We start from the raw sequence: 24,955 nt of genomic DNA, 5'->3' as shown, positions 1-24,955 counted from the left end.
CTTATGCTTTATATCAATAACATGCCCTTTATCCCTGCTTACACATTTGGGAAGCAGAGAAACAACACCAATTAGTTAAAAATCCATTAATTAGAACTCTAAAGAACTGATTTTAGGAAAGGGGAGATGTGTGGGAGCTAACACCTAACACTTTATTTTTATGAAAAAGAGAAAAATTGCACAAAATCATGAGGAATTGAAAAAAAAAAGCAAACATCTTTCAGAATACATTTAACAGATATTTCAAATTTAAGCCATTTTCAACATATAGTAATATTAAATAACTAATGGCGACCTCAAGCAGCAAGGAGGATACAGTTATGCCCAAGACATTCTACTTCCAGAAACAAATGTATTATACATTTAATTCTTTAATTCTGGTGATGCAAAAGGAAGGACCAGAAGATTAAAGGGTTTAATCCTCAGATAACTAGGAAATCAAATCAACAACTAGAAATCCATTCTTTAAACGAGTGGCTCTTAATTTAGCTACATGGTAGCCCGATCTGGGGAATTTTCAAAACCCTCAATGCCTAGGTCCTACTTCGGACTAATTAAATCAGCATTACTGGTTTGTTTTGTTTTGCTTTTTTGACTCCACAGGTGATTCTGATGTGTGGCCAAGACTGAGATCCACCACCTTGAATACTACAATTATTTTAATTTTTAGCTTACTACAGTTATTTTAAGTTTTAAACCAGATTAGTTTAAATTGTAGATTAAATCTCTACTGCTGGATGGGAGCATATTTGCTAAGTGACCTCTAATTTTACTAGAGTACTGGAAAAATAATTACATCCAAATGCCATGATTAACATTATGTTTGATGGTCTTCCAGTCCTGAGGGTGGCCATGTAACCCAGTTCCGGGCTCTGAAATAGAAGGTAAATGCTGCTCGGTTTTTTTCCTTCTGGGATAGAAAGACAGAGTCCTATTTGGGTGGAAAAGTGGATTTCATCCCTTTCCCCATTCTCCTAGTCCTAAACTCTAATATATATCCTGAAACTGAGTACATCTGGCCTCAGAAGGCAACAGTGAAATAAGTCAGAGAAAAACAAATACGGTATGCTTTCACTTTTGTGTGGAATCTAAAAAATCCAAGGTCATAGAAACGGAGAACAGATTGGTGGTTGCCAGAGTGGGGGAGGGGGCACTCAGGGGGAGAATGGCTGAGGGTGAACAAAGGACAGGGGTGGAGGGAGAAAACAAATAAAAGCAACAAGTGAGAACATTAGAAGCCAACACACTAAGGGTGGCGGAGCCCAGAAATTGAAAGAGCTTGGGTCTTTGAGGACACTTGTATCACTGAACTAGAAAACTGACTACCTTTAGAATTTTTGTTGTGAAGAAAATTGCTGCTTAAGCCACTATTAGCGGAAATTTCCATTCCTTGCCCCCAAAAGCATTTCTAATGGATACAGCTTGGTTCTCTCTCTGTGTCTTTCTCCTAGATCAAGGTATGAATCACTCAACATTTACTACGGGCTAATAACTTTACAGTTATTTCTTGAGTCATGTAAGCAAGCTCAAAAGATAAATACTACTTTTCTCATTTTATGTAAGCAGAAACTGAGGCCCATACAAATTAACTGTCTTGTCCATGGCCCTATGGACCTTGGATTCTAAGCCAGATTCATTTGCTTCCAGTACCAATCATCTTAATTACAGTGCTATAAAACCTCTTAGATGTGTACAAGTCTGATGGTTCTGATTACGTTACATGCTGTATCATTTAACAAGAGCATTTTATGCTTGTAGGAATACACATATTCTTAATGCTTGACATTTAGATCATTAGATATTTGAAGAATTAATGGGCTTAATTTGGTTCATTGCAAAGTTATAGACAAGCTTTTTTGTTGTTGTTGTTGCTGTTCTGCAAAGACAGTAGACACTTTAGACTCATTCCAAACAAAATTGACTCAAGTCAATTCATTTTTTGGTAGCACAAAGGACTTGATAAATAGCATTATTGGTAATAGTCTAGGACTTTGGTATGTGATCATTATTTTTCCTCCCTAGTGAAAAGACAAATGAATAGTAAGTAGGGTTTTGATGTCTATGTTTAAGGTATTTACATGGACGTGTTTGAGAGGATATGTGGTGCCACTGTCTGTGGCCTTACAAAGAAAAATGTATCCGTTCCAGGTATTGTGTGGTAGGGTGTATCTCTGCTTTTGAGCATTTACTAGAGAACCAATGGATTAGGGAAAGCAGTCCAGGGGCGGTCCTGTTGAGTTTGGAGTCAGGCTCACCCGATCAACTTTACTGTTTCCCCTTGTTTCCATAAAATGAAGGGAGAAGCCCTACTGCAGTTGTTCTTATGAGACTTAAGTGAACTGAAATGCAAACACACTTACAATACTTAAGGCAAACAGTAAGTACTTACTAAACAGCTATGTGCTGAGTAGTGGGATGTGTGCCTGAATAATGACAGCCCTGCCCTCAGGAAGTCTAGAAAATTACCAGTCTTAAGCCTAATGCCTTAAGGGACAAGAGATGGTGTCGTTTGCAAGACAGTAAAATCTGACGCTTGACACACTTGGAATCATGTCCTAATTCCTCAACTTTCCGGGTCGTCAAAAGGTGTGTTATGTCCCAAACCCCAGAACCTGTTAAAGGGACTTTATTTGGGAAAACAAGATCTTTGCCGTATCACTAAGTCAGGATCTTCGGATGAGATCGTCCTGTATTATCTCAAAGGGCCTTAAATCCAATGACAAGTATCATAACCAAATATGTGGTGTTAGTTTCTCCAGCTGAAAAGTGGGGATAATATCCTAACTATAGTCTCATTTCCTTGAGTGGAAAATGGGATAGTGCAGCCTGGAGACACGAGGAGGCGTTAAAAATGACATTTAATGAGCGCTTACCAGGTTCATTCACTGTGCTAAGCGCTATGTGTGATTTAGCGATCTCTATTTTATCATTCAGAGACATACAGTAATTTGCCAAAGCCACAAAGTGAAAAAACCCGGGATTAAAATTCAAACCGACTTCCGAGAACACCCTTTTATCCTTCAGGCTAGACTACCAGAGAGGGTGCAAATGAAAGCACTCTTAAAAAAAAAAAAAAATCAATTATTTTGGTATTAGCTCAGTCGCCACCCCAGGACTCCGTTTCAACAACAGACGCGTGGGCGAGAAGCTGCCTTCCTTTCTCTGGCCTGGGAACGACAGGGTTAACGACGTCACTTTCAGGCGCCGGCGATACGCGATCGCCCTACGGATCCTGTCAAGGGCCAATACCCGCGCACGGCGCAGCCGTGGCGCCTCCAGAGGAAGTGCTGGAAGCGGACCAATAGAAATGCCGAATTTCCGTTTTCCTGGCTAAGGCCTCTCCTTTAACCCCAGCTCCGTTGCGCTAGAAGGAAAAGGCGGGCCTGGGGGCGGGGCAAATCGAGGAAGCGGAAGTGGCGCCGCGGAGCCTGGACCCCGCCCGCCTCGGCCCCACGTGTGCGGTGAGTACGGCGGCCTCGGCGGCCGCCCCTGGAGGGGTTCATTCGCCCCCTGCCCCACGCTGCAGGGGGAGGGTCTGTCCGAGCCGCCAGAGGGTAGAGGTGCTCGCGCCTGTCACCCGCTGGATAGTCTTCTGTGGCCTTTTCTGTTCTGGGAGAGTTGGAGGAGACGGGAGACTGGCGACTGGGGCGGGTTCACGACTTGTCTTCCTCTTACTTTGCCCTGAGAGGGCTGCTGGGTTGGCCCGAGCTTCCTTCCCTCTAGGATCCCGGCCCGTGCCCGTGGCGGTCAGCCTTTCTGTCGTGTGTGGCAAATATCCACTCGACCCTGTGCACGCTGGGGGCTGAGGGTACAGGCTGAACGTAGTTGCACGTTATCAGCGCTGGGAAGGAAACGAGCTTGGTGCCGAGGTGGAGGATAGGGGAGTCTGAAGGGGTCTCTAAGCTGATACCTAAAGCGTAAGAGGCAACTCTGAAATCTGGAAGCCCAGGGAAAACTACTTTAAGCAGAGGCAGTAACTTGGGCTAAGTCCCTGCGGTGGCAGCTAGAGAAAGGGGACCAATGTGAGCTCGGAGTGCAGCGATACAAGATAAAATTAGAGGGGTAGTGTGGCCGCGGTTCTGTAAGGCTTTAAAGGCCGTGATGAGTGGTTGAGATTCGATTTCTATACAGTGGGGAAACCCGTTTCTGTTCTCATTTGCAGAAAACATTGGAGGCTTGTAAGGAAGAAACCTGGTTGACCCAGGTTCTCTTTAGGAATTGTCTACAATTTCGATTATTATTTTTTTTTAATTTTTTTTTCAACGTTTATTTATTTTTGGGACAGAGAGAGACAGAGCATGAACGGGGGAGGGGCAGAGAGAGAGGGAGACACAGAATCGGAAACAGGCTCCAGGCTCTGAGCCATCAGCCCAGAGCCCGACGCGGGGCTCGAACTCCCGGACCGCGAGATCGTGACCTGGCTGAAGTCGGACGCTTAACCGACTGCGCCACCCAGGCGCCCCTCGATTATTATTGAGTATGCCATTGAAAAGTATTGGTGTTTTCCATTAGGTTGGTGGTAGTGGAGGTGGAAGTTGACGAGTTGGAAGTATTTTTAAAGGCGGTGTCAAAAGAATTTATGGAAGGATTGAACATAGCAAACCAGGGAGAGCAAAATGTCAAGGGTAACTCTTAGGTTCTCCTGAGATGATGGGTGGCTGGTAAGATGGCAAAAATAGGGTGGCGTGGATTAGATGAGGATGTTTTTCTTTGGGGGTGTTTTGCAGTGGAGTTATAGTTGAAGAATTTATTTTGGACTTATAAGGCTGAAGTGCCTGTAAGACACGTAAACCAAGGTGTCAGGGAGGCAGTTAGATACACAAGTCTGGAACCCAAGGAGCAGTTCTGAGTGGGAAGTAATTTGGGAGTTCTCAGCATAGAAAGCCATGGGATTGGATGAGATCACTTAGGGAGGAATGTGGAGAGAGAGGGGGACACTTGAGAAATACCACTATTTGGAGGTTGCATATTGAAGGTTTACCTCTTTCATAGTTCAGTGCTAAGCTTGTTGAGAGGGTAGGATCCGTCACCTGCCCTTCTGTGCCTGGAAAATCTTTGCTATTTCATTCCACAAGGCAAAATTGGCCTCTTAGCTCTGTGGCTTTTTGAACGCTTTGTATGTGATTCAGTTGTAACAGTTATGTTGTGTTTTATTTATTTATTTTTAAAAAACCTTTTAACGTTTTATTTATTTTTGAGAGAGAGAGTGTGTGAGCAGGGGAGGGGCAGAGAGAGAGGGAGACACAGAATCCGAAGCAAGCTCCAGGCTCTGAGCTGCCAGCACAGAGCGCAACGTGGGGCTCGAACCCGCGAACCCACAAGATCATGACCTGAGCTGAAGTCGGATGCTTAACCAACTGAGCCACCCAGGCGCCCCAATTATGTTGTGATTTAATTTTGTTTGCTTCTACTCCACCACTTTGAATTTCTTTTTCATATATTTTATTCAACACAGTAGCTTTCTAGCAGAGTGTATAGGTATGCAGTATGTTTCAAGTCCAAGGTGTGAAATTGTAAGAAGGCCATCAGAATGTGCCAGAAAGGATTAAGAATGAGAATCATTTGGGAAAGAAGGTAGGCGTGTGGAGAAGAAATAATAAATTCATTTAAGGACATATGGGTGGCTCATTCAGTTAAGTGTCCAACTCTTGAGTTTTGGCTCAGGTCGTAACCCCCGTGTTCGTGAGTTTGAGACCTGTGTTGGGCTCTGCGCTGACTGCCCTGAGCGTGCTTGGGATTTTCTTCCCCCTTTCTCTATCCCTCCCCTGCTTGCTCTTTTCTCTTGTGCGAGTGCGTGCTCTCTCTCTCTTGCTCTCCCTCTCTCTCAAAAATGAATAAACCAAAAAAAAAAAAAAAAAAAAAGCTGTCATTTAAGCTGGATTTGAAGGGTGGGTGGGGTTAATATTTGATAGAATGGCTTTAAAGTTTGGATCCTGAAAAAGAACAGTGAAGACGTTTGGCTTGGGTGTGTTGTTTGTGATGAGGGTATGTTAGGACTAAATTTTGGATGGCGGTTTGGTTTGAAGTATTTCGTGTTGTCAGGAAACTTTTGAAGCTGTTGGAGCAGCGAGATGGTACGAAATTGGTGACTTTGTAGATTGATCAGGCAGCGGAGAGTGGATCACAGCAGCTGGGATCCAACAGCAAAAACCAAGCTGAGCAAGAGATACAGAGCCTGAATGCGGAATAGCGGAAGGGGAAAAAGAGGAGACAGTTCCGTAAGCCAAAGAAAGGTGCTGATTAGATGTGATGGTACAGGCTCCCCAAGCAAATGCGTCTTGCCAAGTGAAAGAAGTAAGACCCAAAAGGCTATCTACATGCAGCTTGACTTTGTTTATACCACCTGTTTGAAAAGAGGCGCAACCAGAGGGACGGAAAACAGATCAGTGATTGCCAGGAGGGAATGATGGCAGAGGGGCTCCCCTGGGGACTTTTTGGAGTTAAAACAGTACCCTAATGCACTTTGGTGGAGGAGACAGGACTCTGCATTTGTCAGAATCAGTGCGCTCCACCAAAGAGTGAGCTTGACTGCGGGTGCAAAAAAGTCAGCCGTCGTGTCTGGAAATGGAATGCAGACCGCGAAAACTAAATCTAACTTGTACAAACCTATAAAATGACCTCACTGAAGGGAGTGGTGGGGGAAGTTGACCTAAGTAATTTTGAAAAACAGTACTGTAAATGGATACTGTTGGGGGGGGGGGGGGGGAAGAAAGTTGTAAATAAACTGTGGTAGAGTTGGGAAGTTCGTTTCCCATGGGCATACAGTGTGGCATTCTGAAACTACGTGTGCTACGCAGATCACTGGTGGCAAGTTTCTCCCTGTCAAGAGAAAAAAAGTGACAAGGCAAGAGGGGAAGACCAGAATGAACCTTGTGGCGCTTGATTAGAGTTGGAGACGTTAGTGTGAACTTACTTACCAGATAGACAAAGAAATGCAGGCTCCCGGGTCCACAGACGCTGGTATACGGACCTGGGTATCACCAGCCCCGTCTGGTGCAAAGCCCTAGAAGCAGTGACGTCAAGTGCGCCTCGCGCTCAGATCCTGCCCTTCTCAATAAAAGGAACCAGGGTTCCTCGGAGAAGTGGCTGGTTTCAGGGCCAGTGCAGGGAAGTTGCAGGATGAACTTGGCACAAGTGCCAGGAGGTAAGGGCGTGGGAAACCAACCGGACGGGTCACGTCGCAAAGACCGAAGCAGCCTCTGAGATTTCCCGCTGGCCACAGCTGGCGCAGTTTGAGCAACGAAGCAACTATAGGATTGGGTTCGAACCCAAGGAGTAAAATGCGTGCGAGGCCATCTTGATGTAAATACGTGATTAAATAAGTAAATGAAGAAGGGACACACTTCTCCCTGCAGAAGAATTAAAAATATCATTGGTAGACGTAATGCCAGTCAGTACCATTGTGACCTGATGAGAAGGGCACTTAGCTCTGTGATACTCTTCAGAAAGATCCACACCAGTCCGATCACCAGCAAATCTCAGGCAAACCCCCAAGGAGAATATTGTGCACAGTGACCAGTACTCTTGAGTAGCATCTCGGTCATGAGAAAGAAGAGCGAGACACGGTCACAGGTTGGTGGAAACTAAGGAGACCTGATGACTAACTACCGTGGATCCTGGTCCGGAAGGACAGGCAGAATCCGAAGTTAATAGTATTGTGCTGATCCTCTCTCTCAGTTTTGACAAAGTACTGTGGTAAGACGCTAACGTCAGAGGAATGGACTAGAACATTCGGTTTCTCTTTCCAAACTCTTGTGTAAAACGAAAACTATTTCAAAATGAATGGTGAAAACAAATGTACAGAGAAAATATATAAATGTCTGCATTTTTAGACCAACAGCAGCACAGAATAACTAAGGGATACAAGCGTTGTTGTGATAAAGCAGCCAAGTGCTGAAATGAGCCCACAGTTAACCAATGAATGACCTAAGGAAGCGGAGTAATTCAGGGGCCCTCCATTTTTCGGAATTATAATTGGAAAGACTGAAGTCAGCTGCACTTTCCAGAGAGTTCTTTGCAACCTTACTGGTCCCTTGAGATGTTTCAAGAAAAAGGGACTCAATTAGGGTTGGGAAAATCTTTCCTACTTTAGCCTGTGTTTGGTGATTGATGGCTTAAATTAGCAAATGAAAAGAATCTGAAAAGCCTTTCTTTAAAAAGCCTTAATTATTTTCATTTAATTCACTATTTCTCAAATACATGCCATCTTTGAACCCTTTTTTTTTTTTTTTTATTTTTTTTTTAACGTTTATTTATTTTTCAGGGACAGGGAAAATGGGAAAATGAGCAGGGAGGGGCAGAGAGTGAGAGGGAGACACAGAATCTGAAGCAGGCTCCGGTCTCCGAGCTGTCAGCACAGAGCCCAACATGGGGCTCAAACCCACAGTGAGATCGTGACCTGAACTGAAGTCGGACGCTTAGCCAAATGAGCCACCCAAGCGCCCCTGAACGCTTCTTTTTTCTTATACCCGTTAATAATCTTGCAAAATTAGTTGTTCTTGAGTAGAAAATTCTTGTTTTAGGAATATCTGGTATTGTCTAGGAATTTCTAACATCTACTCTAGAGCGTCAACGTCAGAACTTTAGAAATAAATGTACAACTTTGGAAGATAGAGAAATAGGCAAGTGACATTTGCCCTTGACGTATTCTCTGAGCTTTCAGGAGCCTCGGGTAATCAAGGGGTTATCTGTTGCATGCCCTGTGTATAGTGAGCTCTCTGGACCCAGAAGCGACCTTTTAGATTTCTTCCAAATGAAATATTGGATATCCCAACATAACCTTACTTTGGAGATCACTGAAAATTACTGGTTGCTTCTAAAAGAATAGCAAATTAAGCATTTGAAGTTAGTCTTTGTTTTAGCTACAGTGGTATACATAGGGAACTTGTAGGTAACTGATTTTCTTTCGTTAAATTTGAATATATGGTTGAGTGCAACCTCTTTTTTGTTCTGGACTTTTTAGGATGGAAACCAAGAAATCCACATGACGATATTGTCAGTTTATTTTTTTTTAATGCTTATTTATTTAAAATCTTTTTAACGTTGGAGAGTGCATGAGCTTAGAGGGGCAGAGAGAGAGGGAGACACAGAATCCGAAGCAGGCTCCAGGCTCCGAGCTGTCAGCACAGAGCCTGACGCAGGGCTCGAACTCATGAACGTGAGATCATGACCTGAGCCGAAGTCAGACGCTTGACTGACTGAGCCACCTAGGCATCCCTGTCAGTTTCTCATCACACAGTCTTCCTAAGTTATAAGAAACACAAACACTGACACTTGTGTCATATTAAATGTCATGGTCTGTTTTTACCCAGAATTATTGCTAAAGTGTTGCCTCCACGTACATCACACGCTAGGTGTACATGTTCTTAATTTTTGTGTTGGTACCTTGTCACTTCCACTTTTAAAATCTTAGAAACCGTGACTGCGTAGTCCCTGGACTTGTTGACCCATGGTCTGTCCAGGTGATTTGTCCTGCATCCATGAAATCCAAGGACTAAACGTGGCTTGATTGATGACCCTTACTGGGTGAGAGCAATCCAGTGATCCCTTTTGGGTTTTGTTTTGTCTTCCAGAACTGCTACAATGGAAGTGAAAGGAAAAAAAAAATCACAGGAAAAGATGTGAAGACCTCACGAGAAAAAAACATATTTCATAAAAACAGTGGTAAGATAGTCCTCCCAAACCATGTGGCCGTGTCCGTTGTAACCGGAGGGAGGGGGTGGTGGGATGAGGGGGCCAAGAGCAGATGTGGGTCTGTATTCCCGGGTTAGGATTGGGGGAAGTACGAGTTCTTGTGTCCGAGTTTGCGAGTTCCCCGTGAAACTAAGACATTTAAGACATTGCCTGGAAAATTGGGGGTGCTCTCTTCACGGAAGACCCCTGATCTCAGCTGCGGATGCTGCTGCCTCATTGTTGTCATTAATTTACCGCTCTTTCCTGTTATGTTCCTGTTTGAGAAACTGTGCCTGAGCAATGCCTGCTACTGGTAACCCGGCTGACCTCTGCCTTCCAGATCTCTGGATGTGAAGTCGCTATTACGCCATCAGGTGTCAGTGTTGCAGAAGGGAAAAGTCAGGGACTCTGTCCGTGCCTAACTGATTCATCTCGTTTGCGAGGCACTTAGTTTGCAGCTTAGTTAGCCAAAGATTTTTATCAAATACCTGTATCATGGGCTTTGAAAAACTTTTTTCAAAGTTAGAAATTTGGAAAAATTAATGTCTCTTAATTCAATGTGATATTTAATAAAATAATAACGTCCTTAAGTAAAAAAAATAACCTTTAAATTTGATACATCATTTAATACATACTTTCTCCTTTTTTTGACGTTTATTTATTTCTTTGGGGAGAGGCAGAGAGAGAGGGGTGGGGGGGGGGTGGGAAGAGAGAGAATCCCAAGCAGGCTCTATGCCCAGTGCAGAGCCCAACATAGGGCTCTATCTCACCACTGTGAAATCATGATCTGAGCCAAAATCAAGAGTCGGACCCTTTACCAACTGAGGACTGAGTCACCCAGGCACCCGTAACATATATACTTTCTAAATTTTAAGTGTTCATTGTATTAGACCCCCTATTATGTTATTGAACCTCCGAAAATAACGTATGAAGACTTGAATGACAAGGTGTCATTAAAGTAGAATACAGGAGATAGAAATAAAATGTCATATCATCAAATTATGTGCTTAAAGCAGAAACACGCGTGATTTACAACAGTGGTTTATCTGTAGAATTTGTGGATGATTTTTATTATGCATTTCCCTACTTTGTCGATTTTCTTTAGTGAACATGTATTCTAATTTTAGAAATCAGAAAAAGCTTTAAAATTGTGTTTTGATTTTTTAAAAAATTCTATTCTCCATATTTAAGAGTAAGACAAAGTGTGTTTCTCTAAAGAGCGTGTTCTTTTGTGTAACAAACACAGCCCAGTGGATAAACGAGATCTAGGCTCCAGATCACTGAACTCTCATAATTATTATTGTCCCTAGATTCTGGTTCGTCAAAGACCTTTCCAAGAAAAGTTGTCAAGGAAGGTGGACCTAAAATCACACCTAAGAACTTTGAGAAATGTGCCACAAAACCCGGGAAAAAAGGTGTAAAGCAGTTCAAAAATAAGCAGCAAGGGGATAAAATACCAAAGAACAAATTCCAGCAGGCAAATAAATTCAACAGGAAGAGAAAATCCCAGGCGGATGGTAAAAGTGATGGTAAGCACTGGTTCCTTGAGCATCGTCTTTGTGGACAGTGTGGACACCGTTGTGCCATTGGTAGAGACCTTCCATTCTTGTTCCTTGACAGGCGGCATTTGGGGTGGGGAGTAGATGGGGTTAGAGAAACACCAGAAAGCACCTTCCCTGGGCACAGTTGTCTTCCGGTGCTTGGGGTGCCTAATCTCCTAGGCTCTTGCTCAGTTATCCTGGCCACGGAGTTCAGCTGAGCTGTGACAGCTTTCTGCAGTAGAACCTCAGTGAAACGTCCCTTTCTGTAGGCCAGATTGTACTGACTGATTGAATGGTTCAACCAAGAAACACGTGAGTTTTCTGCGCACCTTGCCAGGAGATGGGGACGAAAAAGCGTAACAACCAGTAAGGGTATAGGCCGCGAATAAGTGACATAGAAGCTTAAAGAACCAGTGTGTTTCAGCTCAGTATCTCCCTCGGCTAAGGATGTCTTGGTCAACAGGAGGCGTGTAGAGCCTGCCCTCTGGGAGCTTGGGCCCGTCTAACAGAGTCCGCCCACCAGGTGGCTCGGATCTGGAGCACGGTTCTGGAGACGGGGCACGGCCATCGTAGTGGACACATGGCAGGTTGAGACTCAGGACCAGCTGCTGACTGATGAAAGCGTTGGCAGGGCTCCTGTGCCCCTTGAAACAAATCGTTCTCTTCGTCGTTATGTTCGAGGGATGGTTCCTCACCCAGAGCTCTGGTGGCGAATCCCCCCCCCCCCCCCACCTTCCGCCACTTGTGCGTGGTTTGGTCCTGGCCTCAGACAAGCCGTTCCCAGATGTCATGTGCTGACAGACGTGCACCCTTCTCTGCAGCGTCACGAGGATCTCTCCAGTGTCCTCATTGTCCTCAACATGGCAACTCCTAATACGGCTCCTTTGCTGCCAGCTGAGACCACTGCGGGGAGCCTTCTGAGTCTGGTGTCCCAGCCCGGGTCCTGGCTCTGCTCTGTGGAGCACTGCTAACCGGGGGATGCGAGGTGGGGACAGATGCGGAGGACCGCCCACGAGGGGGACGGGGAGGTGGGGGCGGAAGAAGGAAGGGAAATCCCATTGTTTCTCATTCGGCTGGCAGGATCCTTTTATGCTCCAGCACGCCCGTTTTCTCTCCATCCCTGTCTCTTCATCCTTCTCTCCACCCTGCCTGCCCCCCCAGAGTTGCTGTTTCTCGTAGCCTCTCTAGCAGGTGCTAAGTCTGTTTCCCTGCTAGAGTTCTCACCACCGCATTTTGAACACGTGCCTGCTCACGTGAAGACCTGTGGCCCTGGTTCCTTCTGCTGTGGGAGATCGGCTCCTGACTCTGATTGGGTTTTCTCATGTTTTTATATCGGCAACTGAGGGAGGTTGGGTACTAGAGATCCCGGAAGTTGTGAACGTGTGTTGCAACCTAGTGTGGCAGGTGTCAAGGGCGCCCAGAGCTTTGTGGAATTACACGAGCTCCGGAGCAGCCCTTGCCTTCTTCTGTACAGTGCGCCACGAACAGTGCACCTAGTATGAATGGGAAATGCGCCCGCTCTTTCCTGTCATCTCTGATTACCAGTCAGGGAACAAATAAGTAAACAGTAAAGGAAATAATTAAATACGTTGTCGTAAATTGTACGGACCGTTAAAAATTACTACAAATTACGTTCTTGAGAAATAATTTTGTTTCATGGAAGAATGCTTACAGTATAATAATAATGTTGAAATTAAGCAGTAAGATCCGGAATTTTTAGAGATGAATATAAAACAGGTATAGGGAAATGGCAAGAAGAAAATAGAAGTTGCCGGTCAATGTGTAGGTTTTGAGGTGATAGGATGTTGTTGCATTTTCTAGGTGTTTTATAATGAGTGCATTTTTCAATCCGAGAAGGGGAGAGGTTTAGAAGTCAGTAATTCTCCAAAGGGTTCTTTGCGGGACACTCGCGTAAATAATAGCCGTTTTATTAAATTGTTCTTTGTTAGGCCTTATGGGGTTTTTTGATTCAGTTGGTAAGTTCCTTAGATTTTGAAGGAAACAAAATACTCATTGGAAGATACAAGATTTACAGAGCATTACTCTGGAGAAGACTTAGAAATTTTGATTATGCATAGGTCTGAGTAAGAGGGAGCAGGGCAGGAAGTTTGAGAGCGGTCTCTCGGGTTCCCACTGGTTCTACCACTTAGGATGCGCCTGACCTTGGACAAGGAACGGAACTATTTAGTGTCTTTGTTCCTCTGATGGGAAAAAGGGCATATTAATAGCGTTCTCCTCACAGCATTGTTGTAAAAGTTCAAAGGTACATAACAACCCTCAGAGTACTGAGAATGTTAATAATTTTTCCCCCCCTGTTTTAGTTTGGACTGAATTTTGTTTACATTAAGAATTGATTATACCTGAAGTCCAATGATTGTGGTGTTTTGAAGTAGAATTTTTATTTTATAATTGAAAAAGAAGCTTAACCCTTTTCAGTTCCTTTTATAGTCCTTTTGGTTTTGTTTTTTTCTTAATAGGTGTCTTGTTAAGAATCGGTACAAAGCTGGTGACCGAATGGTTGATTGGTTTCAACTAAATTTACAATGTATAAACTGCTCAGAAAGTGAAGGAAAGTATAAGTTTACGGGGAATGACGTTTTTCCCCTTTTAGTTTTTACAAGGAGTGTTGATCCCGCTAAGTGATCGCCCCGTGTACCTGACTGATAGTGGTCTGTGGCACTTGGAACTAATGTAATTGAAAATAATTTCTTTACTGACCAGAATCAGCGGCCAAGAAACCGAAGTGGGATGACTTCAAAAAGAAGAAGAAGGAACTGAAACAGAGCAGACAGCTCAGTGATAAAACCAACTATGACATTGTTGTTCGTGCGAAGCACATTTGGGAGACCTTACGACGGTAGTGCCACCTGACGGCCTCTTCGTTAGTCCCTCTGAGAGGGTGGAGGGTTGTGGGCACCCCTCGTTCATAGCGAGATGTCCTAAGGTAAACTGCGCGGCGCTTGGGATATTCGCGGAGAACCCAGTGCTCCAGGAGAGACCTCGGTATCAGATGTCTGCCCACGGCACACGCGTGTGGGATCCATAGGATGATGTCACATATGTTTATGAAAACGTATGAGAATTAGAATGGGTTGGAAATTTCTTCCTGGGAGAGTTCTGAGAAAATGAAGGACAATTTCCTACCAGCTAGGTTTTGAGATACTTAAGCCTTTGGTCTCTTGGACTTGTTTTATTGTTTTCTTGACATTTGAGGTTTGGGCCATGAAGATGTAAGCTGATGCATGAAATTATACCTTGTGACATGAGTTCTTGTCTTTGAGAAAATCATTTTTCTCCGGTTGCTCTGGAATAGTAATTTTCACCTCGGAGGTCCGCTGCCTCCGGAGAGAAAAATCCCTCTAACTGGGCGGACGTACCCTGGTGTGGTTTTTAGTTTCTTGTGTTGGAAATAACATCTTTACTTCAGCTGTGATTCCTCCTCCTTTATTCTCGTTTGTAGAAAAGACTGTGACAAAGAAAAGAGAGTCAAGTTGATGGGTGATTTGCAGAAGCTGATTCAAGGGAAGATTAAAACAGTAAGTAGGGCAGGCTGGTAATGGCATTTGTAACAACTGAAACCAGCCCGCTCTCAGTAAAGGCTGGGTGACTGTTCCCAATAGGCGCGATACAGTTTTAAATGTATTTGGCCCCAAATTTCAAATACCTTTTATGATACTGAGTAAATAAAACCTTTCGTAGTGAGGGACCTTACTCCTGGGGAGTTAGTAAAATATCAATGATCTTTTAAAAATTCATTTTCAAAAATTTTACTTAAAGTAAATCAACGAGCCTGGCATGGGTCTCGAACTCACAAACCATGAGTTCATGACCTGAGCCGAAACCAAGAGTCAGACACTTAACTGAGCCCCAGGCACCCTGAAAAGTTGTTGTGTTTCATATACCACCTCCACCCCCCTCACAACTACTGGATAAATCAGATCCTCACCGCAGGACTCGTGGATCAGTAACCATAAATAATCAGTTATGCAAAATGATTCTTTACTGTGCCATGTTATTTGCTTATTTTAATGTTTACTTGAGAGAGAGAGAGAGAGAAAGAGTGTGAGCAGGGGAGGGGCAGAGAGAGAGGGAGACACTGAATCTGAAGCAGGCTCTAGGCTCTGAGCTATCAGCGCAGAGCCCGATGCGGGGCTCGAACCCAGGAATCGCAAGATCATGATCTGAGCTGAAGTCAGATGCTTAACCACCTGAGCCACCTGGGCGCCCCACCAGTCTACTTTAATAGTGCTTTTTATTTGTTGCTCATTCTGGCTTTAAAATTTTTTAGTTCCAACAAGTCAAAAAATGACTTGCTACTCGTGTTGCAAGGCTTTTAGATCAGTCTTCTATCTATACCTTATGTTGCCAAGGCCAGACATTCTTAGATCACTTATGTAAACAAAAAAAATCAGAGAATAATAAAATTTTTGAATTGGAAAATTTCCTTTAGGCAAAGTAACTTTCCGAGCCATGAGAAATAATAGTATGTATAACCATTAAAGAGGTTTGGTTTGATTTGCTTTGTTTTTAATTATAACGATAGGAATCTTGCAAGATGGTTAAATCTGTCCCCGTGTTGGACGGTAAGCGGCAGAACCAAGGAATGTCATTTTGTACAGTTAAAACGAGCATTTCTACTCGCGAGTAACCTAGGTTTGATTTTGTCCATGAAGACCCTCCCTTGTTCCTGGGAAGGAAAGTAGCAGCAAAACAGAAGTGCTGTGATAGAACTCTTCAGAGAGATCCGTCTAACAGCCCGAACTGTCTTCCCTGCAGATGGCATTTGCTCACGACTCCACTCGTGTGATCCAGTGTTACATTCAGTATGGTAACGAAGAACAGCGAAAACAGGCTTTTGAGGAGCTGCGAGGTAGGTGTCTTCTGTTGGAGATTAATCGTGATGCTTTACAATAAGTCACTTTTTCTCTCGAGATACCTGGGACTGCCCTGGAAAATCATCCTTGTTGAGGGAAAGCAATGTGTTCTCTGCAGGACCTCTTTTTGTTTCTATGGGTTCTTTGCGAGGGGCGAGTAAGAGAGTTGTTTGTTCCCAGGATTGTGTGTTTACACAGTTCTCTGATACTGGAGGGCCGACGTGAGCTTGTCAGCTCATGATAATGTATTTTGTTTTTCAGATGATTTTGTCCAATTGAGTAAAGCTAAGTATTCCAGAAATACTGTTAAGAAATTTCTCATGTACGGGTGAGTTTTGTTTATAACATATATTGTCGTTAGTCTTTTAAAATTTTTTTTTTTCAACGTTTTTATTTATTTTTGGGACAGAGAGAGACAGAGCATGAACGAGGGAGGGGCAGAGAGAGAGGGAGACACAGAATCGGAAACAGGCTCCAGGCTCCAAGCCATCAGCCCAGAGCCTGACGCGGGGCTCGAACTCAGGGACCGTGAGATCGTGACCTGGCTGAAGCCGGACGCTTAACCGACTGCGCCACCCAGGCGCCCCTGTCGTTAGTCTTTTAAAGGCATGGACAACACTTGGGCACTTGGTCTGGGATCCTAATCACCAGCCCGGGGCAGATGCTTGTCGTGTTGCTGGGGAGCATGGTGTGAAAAACAATTATCCAAGTAATGTGAATGATGATACTGCCTTCTCCACTCTTATTTTGACATCCTGGAAGAAGAGAAATTGAATGATTAGCTTAGAATTCATTACCCGTATTTAGAAGGTGCAGGGCTGGGAGGGGAAAGGGAGGAGGCCCGGCGGGGTCAGTAGGTTAGGGAACGTCCGGATGGGAACACTTCCTAAAGTAGCTGGCATTGCGGCTTGCCCTGACTTCTCTGTTTGAGCACCACGTGCCCAGATGTGCTAACCATAGAAAAGTTCAGTTGACAGAATTTTCAAAAAATGTGTTTCTGCCTATAATTATCAGCTGCTCGATCATGTTAGAATGTAACGTAAATACTTATAATGACGTCCTTTTTTTTTTTTTTAAGTTTGTTTATTTTGAGAGAGACGGAGACAGCACAAGTGGGGAGGGGCAGAGAGAGGGAGAGAGAGAATCCCAAGCAGGCTCCATAGCATCGGCACGGAGCCCTGTGTGGGGCTTGAACCCATGAAGCTTCGAGATCATGACCTGAGCTAAAATTAAGAGTCAGACGCTTAACTGACTGAGCCACCCAGGCACCCTGAAGTCCTGTTTCAATTAGACGATCCTGTTTCCTGGCCTCTTGGTCTTTCACCTTCCCTTTCTGTCCGTCTCCCCTACTTTTTCACGCCAAACAGTTTAATACGGGCTCCTGGCGCTAGGAACACAGTGCTGGCCACAGTTCTCTGTGCATTTAAGTCATTCACCTCTTACCTCGACCATGTTCTGTCTGTGACGTGACCAAAGAAGCTGAGTCACAGAATTCAAGTAACTTGCTCAGGATCTTTCAGCTGCTTGGCAAAGTCAGGTCTCAGCGGCCAGGAGCAAGTTGACTCCTGAGCAGGCTGGGAGCTGACGGTGGGGGGAGGACAAGGCCAATAAGGGATAATGGCGGGGAGGCAGGGGCGGGGGGGGCCGGGGAGGATGAGGCGGGTGGCTCTCCTGCCCCAGGTGGGCTGCCCCGCGTCCTAATGGGCCGGTTTCAGGAGAAGTTGGGTTTTGTGGCCGCCCCACTTCCTCCTCCTGTTGCTGATGTTCTCCCACCATCCCTGGCTTTAGGAGTAAGCCACAGATTGCAGAGATCATGAGAAGTTTCAAAGGGCACGTGAGGAAGATGCTGCGGCACGCGGAGGCGTCCTCCATCGTGGAGTATGCCTACAATGACAGGGCCGTCTTGGAGCAGAGGAACATGCTGACGGAGGAGCTCTACGGGAACACGTTTCAGCTCTACAAGGTGACCTTCCAGAACATTCTCGCTGGCACTTTTAGTTTTTCCGTGTGCCGTTCCTGACGTTCCAGTGCCCTGGTCTCAGAATATTCTATTTCTGCTTTGTCTGGTCCATTAAGAGATTCTCCTACCCTTCGTTCTCTTGGATTATTTTGTCTCTGGTGTGATGAGCAAATGATCAGACTTCCATTTCCCTTTCTTCCGGGGCACGATGTCTGAATCCCCTTTAAATTAGACTGCACTGTTCCTCTCTCCCGAGTTCCCTGCGTAATGCTTCAGGACATCTGTTTCTGCTGGACTGAGGTAGAGGTCTCTTCATAGTTAGCAGAGCTTTGTAACCACCCCCTAACCAGCTTGGGCTCACATGTATTGGGCTCCCTGTAGCTGCCTTCTATGTTTCTTCCTGTGTGTGGACTGTCCTTCTCTAGGTGGAATCCAGGGATGAAAGGGAGTAGAGAGAACCAGCCTTGGGCACGGTACAGGGTTGAATCCATTAGAGGCCAATAAGGGGACTAGGACGATGAAAGGGTCTATTTCAGACCTTGGGACCTAAATGCACCCATCTCTCTCCAGAGATTGCTTCCCCCAGTCAGGTCCAGCTCCTAGCTCGTTTCTTTTGTAACCGTCACTCTGGGAATATCCATGGTGGCAAGAATTTGTGAGCTGACTACCTGATCTTACGATGAAGTACGTGCTAGGTAAGGTGCCTGTTGACTGGCTGAGTTGGACGGTTGTTTAAATACGTTGATGGGTGTATAGAGTGGGAACCAGAAAATCAGGTTACTCTGTGGGGGTATCTACAGCGGGGCGTTCGTTATGTGAATATGGGAAATCGGAAATTTATATTGAGTTTATTTTAAATAACTATAATTGATTTGTCTTTGCTGTGATGTTGAAGAAACTCGGTTAAATTTAAAGGAGTTTAATTTTTTTTTTTTTTTTTCCTCATTGCAGTCTACGGATCACCCAACTCTGGACAAAGTATTAGAGGTACAGCCCGAAAAGCTAGAGCTTATCATGGATGAAATGAAGCAGATTCTAACTCCAATGGCCCAAAAGTAAGAAAGCTGTTTTTGTCTTTTCTTAACAGATGGCATTCGAAGGAAGAAATTGTTCTATAACCCTTGCAGAGGAAAGGTAGATAGTTACCCAAATAGATTCAATTATTTGAATTGGATCATAAAACTTAGATGCTCAGGCATATGGCCTCCCTGGAGTTTGTACCATAGTGGAGTGGTTAAGGGGTATCCTTTGTGACCCAAACTGCCTGGTTGTGAATCCTGGTGCCCCCCTCAATTTTTAGCTATGACGTTCAATAACTTAACCTCTGTGTGCCTCAGTTTCCACATCTACAAGATTCGGGATAATAGTAGCACACGTTCCGAGGAGGATTATGAAGATTAAATGGGTTAATATTTCCAAAACACTCAGAAGCAGTGCTTTGCCCATAAAGGCCACATGTGTTTGCCAGCTGCGTAGATACTTCTTATCAGCTCCAGGTCTTTGGTGCCTTGACCGTGAGCCTCCACCGTACGTCTGAATTCAGCACCTGTCGCGCTAAGAAGCTTAGATCGATTCGGTGTTGTTGAGGTCACTGATACTGTTTCCTTCTATTCATGTTTTAATTGTGCTAGGATTATTTTATGAAACTAAGCGTTGTGAAGGGTGCTTGACAGAAAGAAAATAGCTATAAAAAAATAGATGCACATAGGGATTCCTAATCACAAGTCCATTGTTGGGTAAGAAAATGTAGATGTCCTTATTGAAGATGTGAGAAAGTTATTTGGAATGATGATTTCCTCTAGAGATACTGGACATTTGTGCTCTGGTTTTGGTTCTAGTGGACGACACTAAAAGATTTTTATCATCTAAAAGTTTGTTGTTGTTGTTGTTGTCGTTTTTAATTCTTAGTGTATTACTGAAAAGATGCACTCTGCTTGTGACAGACAACATTTTCTGAAACCATTTTACTTACTTTGAGTATTTTAGGACGACTGAGGTTATCTGTGTCCCTATTATTGTAGTGCCAGATCTGACATATTCTCTTCTCCTTGTCTGTCTTTCAGGGAAGCTGTGATTAAGCACTCATTGGTGCATAAAGTATTCTTGGACTTCTTTACCTACGCACCTGCCAAGCTAAGATCAGTAAGTTCTTGCCTTTAGTTTTTAAACCAAACATAGAGGAAGAGCCACATTAAAATGTAAAACACTGCTTTAATGGACATTGTCTTTTGGAAATTTTAGAGTTGTTTCCTTATTTAGAGAAGATAAGGCTCTAAACTCCCTTTGAACGAGTCTACCAATTCCCTTTAGAAATTTGCCGGAAGACTGTGGAATTGGCTGTAGTTTTATGAATTTTGTTGGGTTTTTATATTTTAATTATAAGCCAGATACTTACTTTAATTATAAGCCAGTCCTTCAGCTAACCACACTGAAAATTAACGGATAGATACTCGGCATTCAAGTAGTTTGAAATTCACCCAGGCTGATACAAAATTCACGTCGACGTGAAAAGGTTAGGGGAGGACACTCACGTAAAACTAAATGGACCATGAGAGACTGGACCTCATATGATAGAAGGTAAGGAACAGAGAGGGAAGGTAATTTGTACTGCCCTTCAGGTCAGCGATGGGAATACAAATGAGAATTCATCATTTACTCCCCTGAACTTTGCTTGCCTCATCAAACCGTGACCACATTGCCCATTCGTCCTCATTTTATTAGTAAGGGGTAACTAAAATAATAACCCTGACTGCTTTTTAACAAATACGCCAGATTAAACATTCATAGGAATTTTGACCCTCTCACAAGTTGGCATAGAGAAGAGAATTTTCCAAGAGTAAGCTGCTCACCTCAGCTTGTGGTTCAACGACTGTAGCAGGTGCTGCTTCACTTTTGGGGATTTCTCTCTTCTGCAGGGCACAGCATCTCACAGTCCTGGATATTTTAAGGCGGGACAGTATTTTGAGATACGAGAATATGAGCACTGGAATATAGTCAGTGGTGGAAAATCTTTGTCATTATTATTTATTTTTTAGTGTTGAATGTATTAATCACAGAACATCATTGGGAACTTGGTGTGAATGTACAGTAATGGGACAAATCTTCCCTGGCCCTGGGGGCATTAACTCTCCAACTGGATAGCTTTGAATAGATTCATAAGTTTAGATATGTAAGCTGAGCACTATATTTCTGGGACCCATCCTGGGATAAGATTACAAAATCGTTACGGATGAAATCACGTATTGCTTATTGAAGAAAATAGTCTCTTTCCTGGTCGGAGACTTTGTATATGTTTTATTTATTTAATATAAATTTTTAAGTCGGGAACAGACTAACGTGGGGCCTAGCAGAACTGTCGGAACTCATTTACCTCTATGTGCTAGGCTTCCCAGATACAATTAAGAAATTAGGTACATTGACCATGCAGAAAGATTAAAAATACGCTAAATTACCTTGTAAGACATTAATAATTAGGATTTTACTAAAGGGGTCATTGATAAATGAGGACCTAGTCTAACAGACTCATTATTCTTAGGGAAATATCAGTTGAGTGTTTTTACGGTGAATTACGAAAATGATTTCTAGAAGTAATCCAGTGACAGACTGAAAAAGAGAAACTTTTTCAGCCCAAGTTAGTGTTTTGTTTTCTGCTCATTACACACACGACCGTTTTAGGGAATAATATTGTATCTTTTTTATCTGGCTTTACTATTAAAAACTCCCTCCTTCTACAGCCACTTCGTAGCTTTATTTTTCTTGAAAAATCTTTTAGAATATACAACACACATACATACTTTTCTGAATAGATATTGGTAAAACTCCTCGGGTATTTTAATAGAAATCGCGTATCACCGGTATTCACTGCCCTCGATGGCGAAAAAGAGGCGTAGGAAAAGGTTGTGTTTTCTGCACGCGTCTCTATACGATTAAAAATGAAATTGTTCTCCACCTCTACTCTCTGTGATTCTCTGTGTATAACTGGTTCTCAGTAGAAGATTTTAAAAAGGCAGGAGGAAAGGACAAAATAAAGCCGTGGTGGCGTTTGTTCCCCAGGAAATGATCGAAGCCATCCGCGAGGCGGTAATATACCTGGCACACACACACGATGGCGCCAGAGTGGCCATGCACTGCCTGTGGCACGGCACGCCCAAGGTGAGTGTGTCGCTCGCGGCTTGAACCGCCTTCCCCTCCACTCTCCCGCTCCTTTGGTCTTTGCCCTGATGTGTATCAACATTATCTTTGCAAAGTTGAGCCTCAGGGCCTCCCAGGAATTGGATTTTCTTAGGGCCTAGTGTTTCTCTGTTGGAGTTTTCATTAAAGTCCAAAAAGCTTGAGTTGTCTTTATTTGGGAAGGGACCTGTCAAGCAAGTAGAAACAATATATGTATCAGGCTTACCCGTATAGAAGTTTTGGTACCTGTCAGGTTCTTTGATTCCTCATTCGGTGATCTTAGTGGGGGGAGGGAGAGGCGGGAGGAGATGATGAACACGTGAGATGATGCTCTCGTGGGTGTTCAGTACTTTGAGGGATGAGGTAAAGATCCATGTTAGTTGCAGGAGTTTAACACGAAATGATCCACATTTCCTTGATCAGTATAATTTTGTCTTGTAAAAGTGTTGTGCTTTGCCCACTTTTTAAATGAATACCACTTGAGTTTCTGGTGAACCAGTAAGTATTGAATACCATCTGTATGCTGCACCCTTACGCATTTCCAGTCCGTTCACACGCTGAAAGAGATCTCTCCGTTCTCCCTGTAAAAGAAGGTATTTCCACTGGGTTTGCCTCACAGCTAATAACTTTAGGGTTCCGTACTTAGGTCACGATGGGTTGTCACGTACAGGTCTAATAGGATTGGAATAGCTCTGGAAGGACTTAAAGTATATTGCCGTGTTTTTGGTTCTGGCCACGTACCTGTTTTCACTCATGAGAAAAGTGTGCCAGACTGGTGGAAATTTAGCATTCTAGACATTTTTGGCCATGTAGTTTTTAATCCATAACTACAAGTTGTAAGACAAATTAACTTTTATCTTTTAAGGACAGGAAAGTGATTGTGAAAACAATGAAGACTTACGTTGAAAAGGTGGCTAATGTAAGTATAAGAAAAGTACAGTTTCTGTTATTTTTTGTTTGCTTTTTGTCTTTTTTTTATTTTTAATAAAATGAAATCACATCTATTGTAGAAAATTTGAAAACTTCAGAAAATTGCCAACAAGAAAATTATTCATTATTTTAGTACAATCTCTTCCTGTGCATCTGCCTTTTTATGGCATTAAGTTTATACTAAATGAGATTTCTCCTTTTTGCATTTAATTTCATACTGTGACAACTTTCCATTTTTATTAGATATTTTTGAAGACCTGATATTTAACTTCTTTAATGAATCTGTCCATTTATGTTATTAAATGCAGAAATTACTGTCTAGAGTAAATTTGTAAAGTCAGCAGAGAAAATTCCAGTTGTTAAGTTTTGTAGTTCTTTGGAACCCTTTGGAGATGCTATAAAAGCTCTCCTCATGAAATCATAGAGGGTATGAAAAGTTTTTTCCAGAGAGATTAATCGCCTCGAATGATAGTATTTCCATGTATTTAAATACTTACTAGTTTTCCATAGTATTTCTAGAATATACATAGTAGCAAACATATGTTAAAGCTTCTGATTTACTAGGGAACTAAAATTGGCCACAACAACTGTATCCTATGAAAAATGCAAAGAGAACACATAGCAGCTGGTGGCCACTTTGGACACCGATAAATTGGCACTCTGTGCCTATGGACGTTCGCAGCTGGAGACCGAGGAGGGAGTATAAGGCCATGTAAGGCAGCTAACTTTTCTGTAACAAAATGAAAGCAAAGATTCTCTAGTGAGTTGTTTCCAACATACGAGATTTTACTGTTTGTTTTTCATCGTGAAGTAAATCTTCTAACATTTTAATTTGAATATTTTAAATTAGAAATGAGTAAAAACCGAATGTTAGTAGAAAATTCTGAAAGGTATTAATAGTAAAAGACATTTCTTTCTTTCTTTCTTTCTTTCTTTCTTTCTTTCTTTCTTTCTTTCTTTCTTTCTTTCTTTCTCTCTTTTTGAGAGAGAGAGTGAGGGGGGGATGGACAGAGAGAGAATCCTAACCAGGCTCTGTCCTGTCAGTGTAGAACCCGATGCAGGGCTTGAACCCACAGACCATGAGTTCATGACCTGAGCTGAAATCTAGAGTCTAATGCTTAACCGACTGAGCCACCCAGGTAGCCCCAAAAGTAAAGCACGTTCTTAAATAATAAAATTAGATTTGTTTTAATTTTACAGTTGTATAAACAGTTTTGGGGTTTTTGTGTTTGTTTTGTTTTGGAGAACCTGATCCCAGCAAGGCATTATGATAGTAACAAGAAATGGACAGCGCAGTGCCTTTTTTATCCCACGGAGTTGCTTCTAAAGAGAGGAGATAAACTAGTAACTGCCCATGGATTTAATTTATGGTTATTTAGACATGTTTAATTTTCCACGTATTGGGGATTCTTAACATACTCTCTTATTTCAGTCCTTTTACGCATATAAAGACTTATCATCTTGTGGCCTGTCCTGTGGTCTGTCACAGGATCTTGAGGAGAGTTTGTTTTGTGGAATTGGTACGTGTGGTATTCCATAAATGTCAGATCAGGGTGGTTGACAGCGTTGTTCATCTCATCAGTGTTTTTACTGATCTGTTTCTCCTTGGCTGCTTCCATCAGGTGCTGAGAAAAGTGTATTAAAAATCTCCAGCTGTAATTGTAGAGGTGTCTTTTTGTCACTGACGTTCTGTTCCAGTTTCTTTTGTATTCACCCAGAGATACTATGTATGTGGGCATGCTTCTGTGTGTGGGACTTAAAAATCAGAGACTGGTGGTTGTGTGCTGTGTACACATTGTTATGCTTTG

General features: G+C 43.2%; 1 protein-coding gene across 1 annotated transcript in view; it reads left to right on the top strand.

Moving 5' to 3' along the window:
• Positions 1-6,234: 6,234 nt before the first annotated feature.
• Positions 6,235-24,955, top strand: part of PUM3 (pumilio RNA binding family member 3) — a 41,360-nt gene continuing 22,639 nt past the window's right edge. The window contains exons 1-12 of the mRNA XM_040449444.1: positions 6,235-6,294; positions 9,573-9,663; positions 10,983-11,201; positions 13,935-14,070; positions 14,674-14,749; positions 15,990-16,083; positions 16,349-16,415; positions 17,876-18,050; positions 18,999-19,102; positions 20,111-20,189; positions 22,101-22,199; positions 23,083-23,136. Coding sequence (XP_040305378.1) covers positions 6,250-6,294; positions 9,573-9,663; positions 10,983-11,201; positions 13,935-14,070; positions 14,674-14,749; positions 15,990-16,083; positions 16,349-16,415; positions 17,876-18,050; positions 18,999-19,102; positions 20,111-20,189; positions 22,101-22,199; positions 23,083-23,136 — 1,239 coding nt within the window. The 5' untranslated portion in view covers positions 6,235-6,249. The remainder of the gene's footprint in view (positions 6,295-9,572; positions 9,664-10,982; positions 11,202-13,934; positions 14,071-14,673; positions 14,750-15,989; positions 16,084-16,348; positions 16,416-17,875; positions 18,051-18,998; positions 19,103-20,110; positions 20,190-22,100; positions 22,200-23,082; positions 23,137-24,955) is intronic.

Source organism: Herpailurus yagouaroundi, unplaced genomic scaffold (assembly GCF_014898765.1).
Source record: "Herpailurus yagouaroundi ecotype Mexico unplaced genomic scaffold, PumYag 199, whole genome shotgun sequence".
Taxonomy (NCBI): domain Eukaryota; kingdom Metazoa; phylum Chordata; class Mammalia; order Carnivora; family Felidae; genus Herpailurus; species Herpailurus yagouaroundi.
This window is presented reverse-complemented; position numbering and strand designations above follow the sequence as displayed.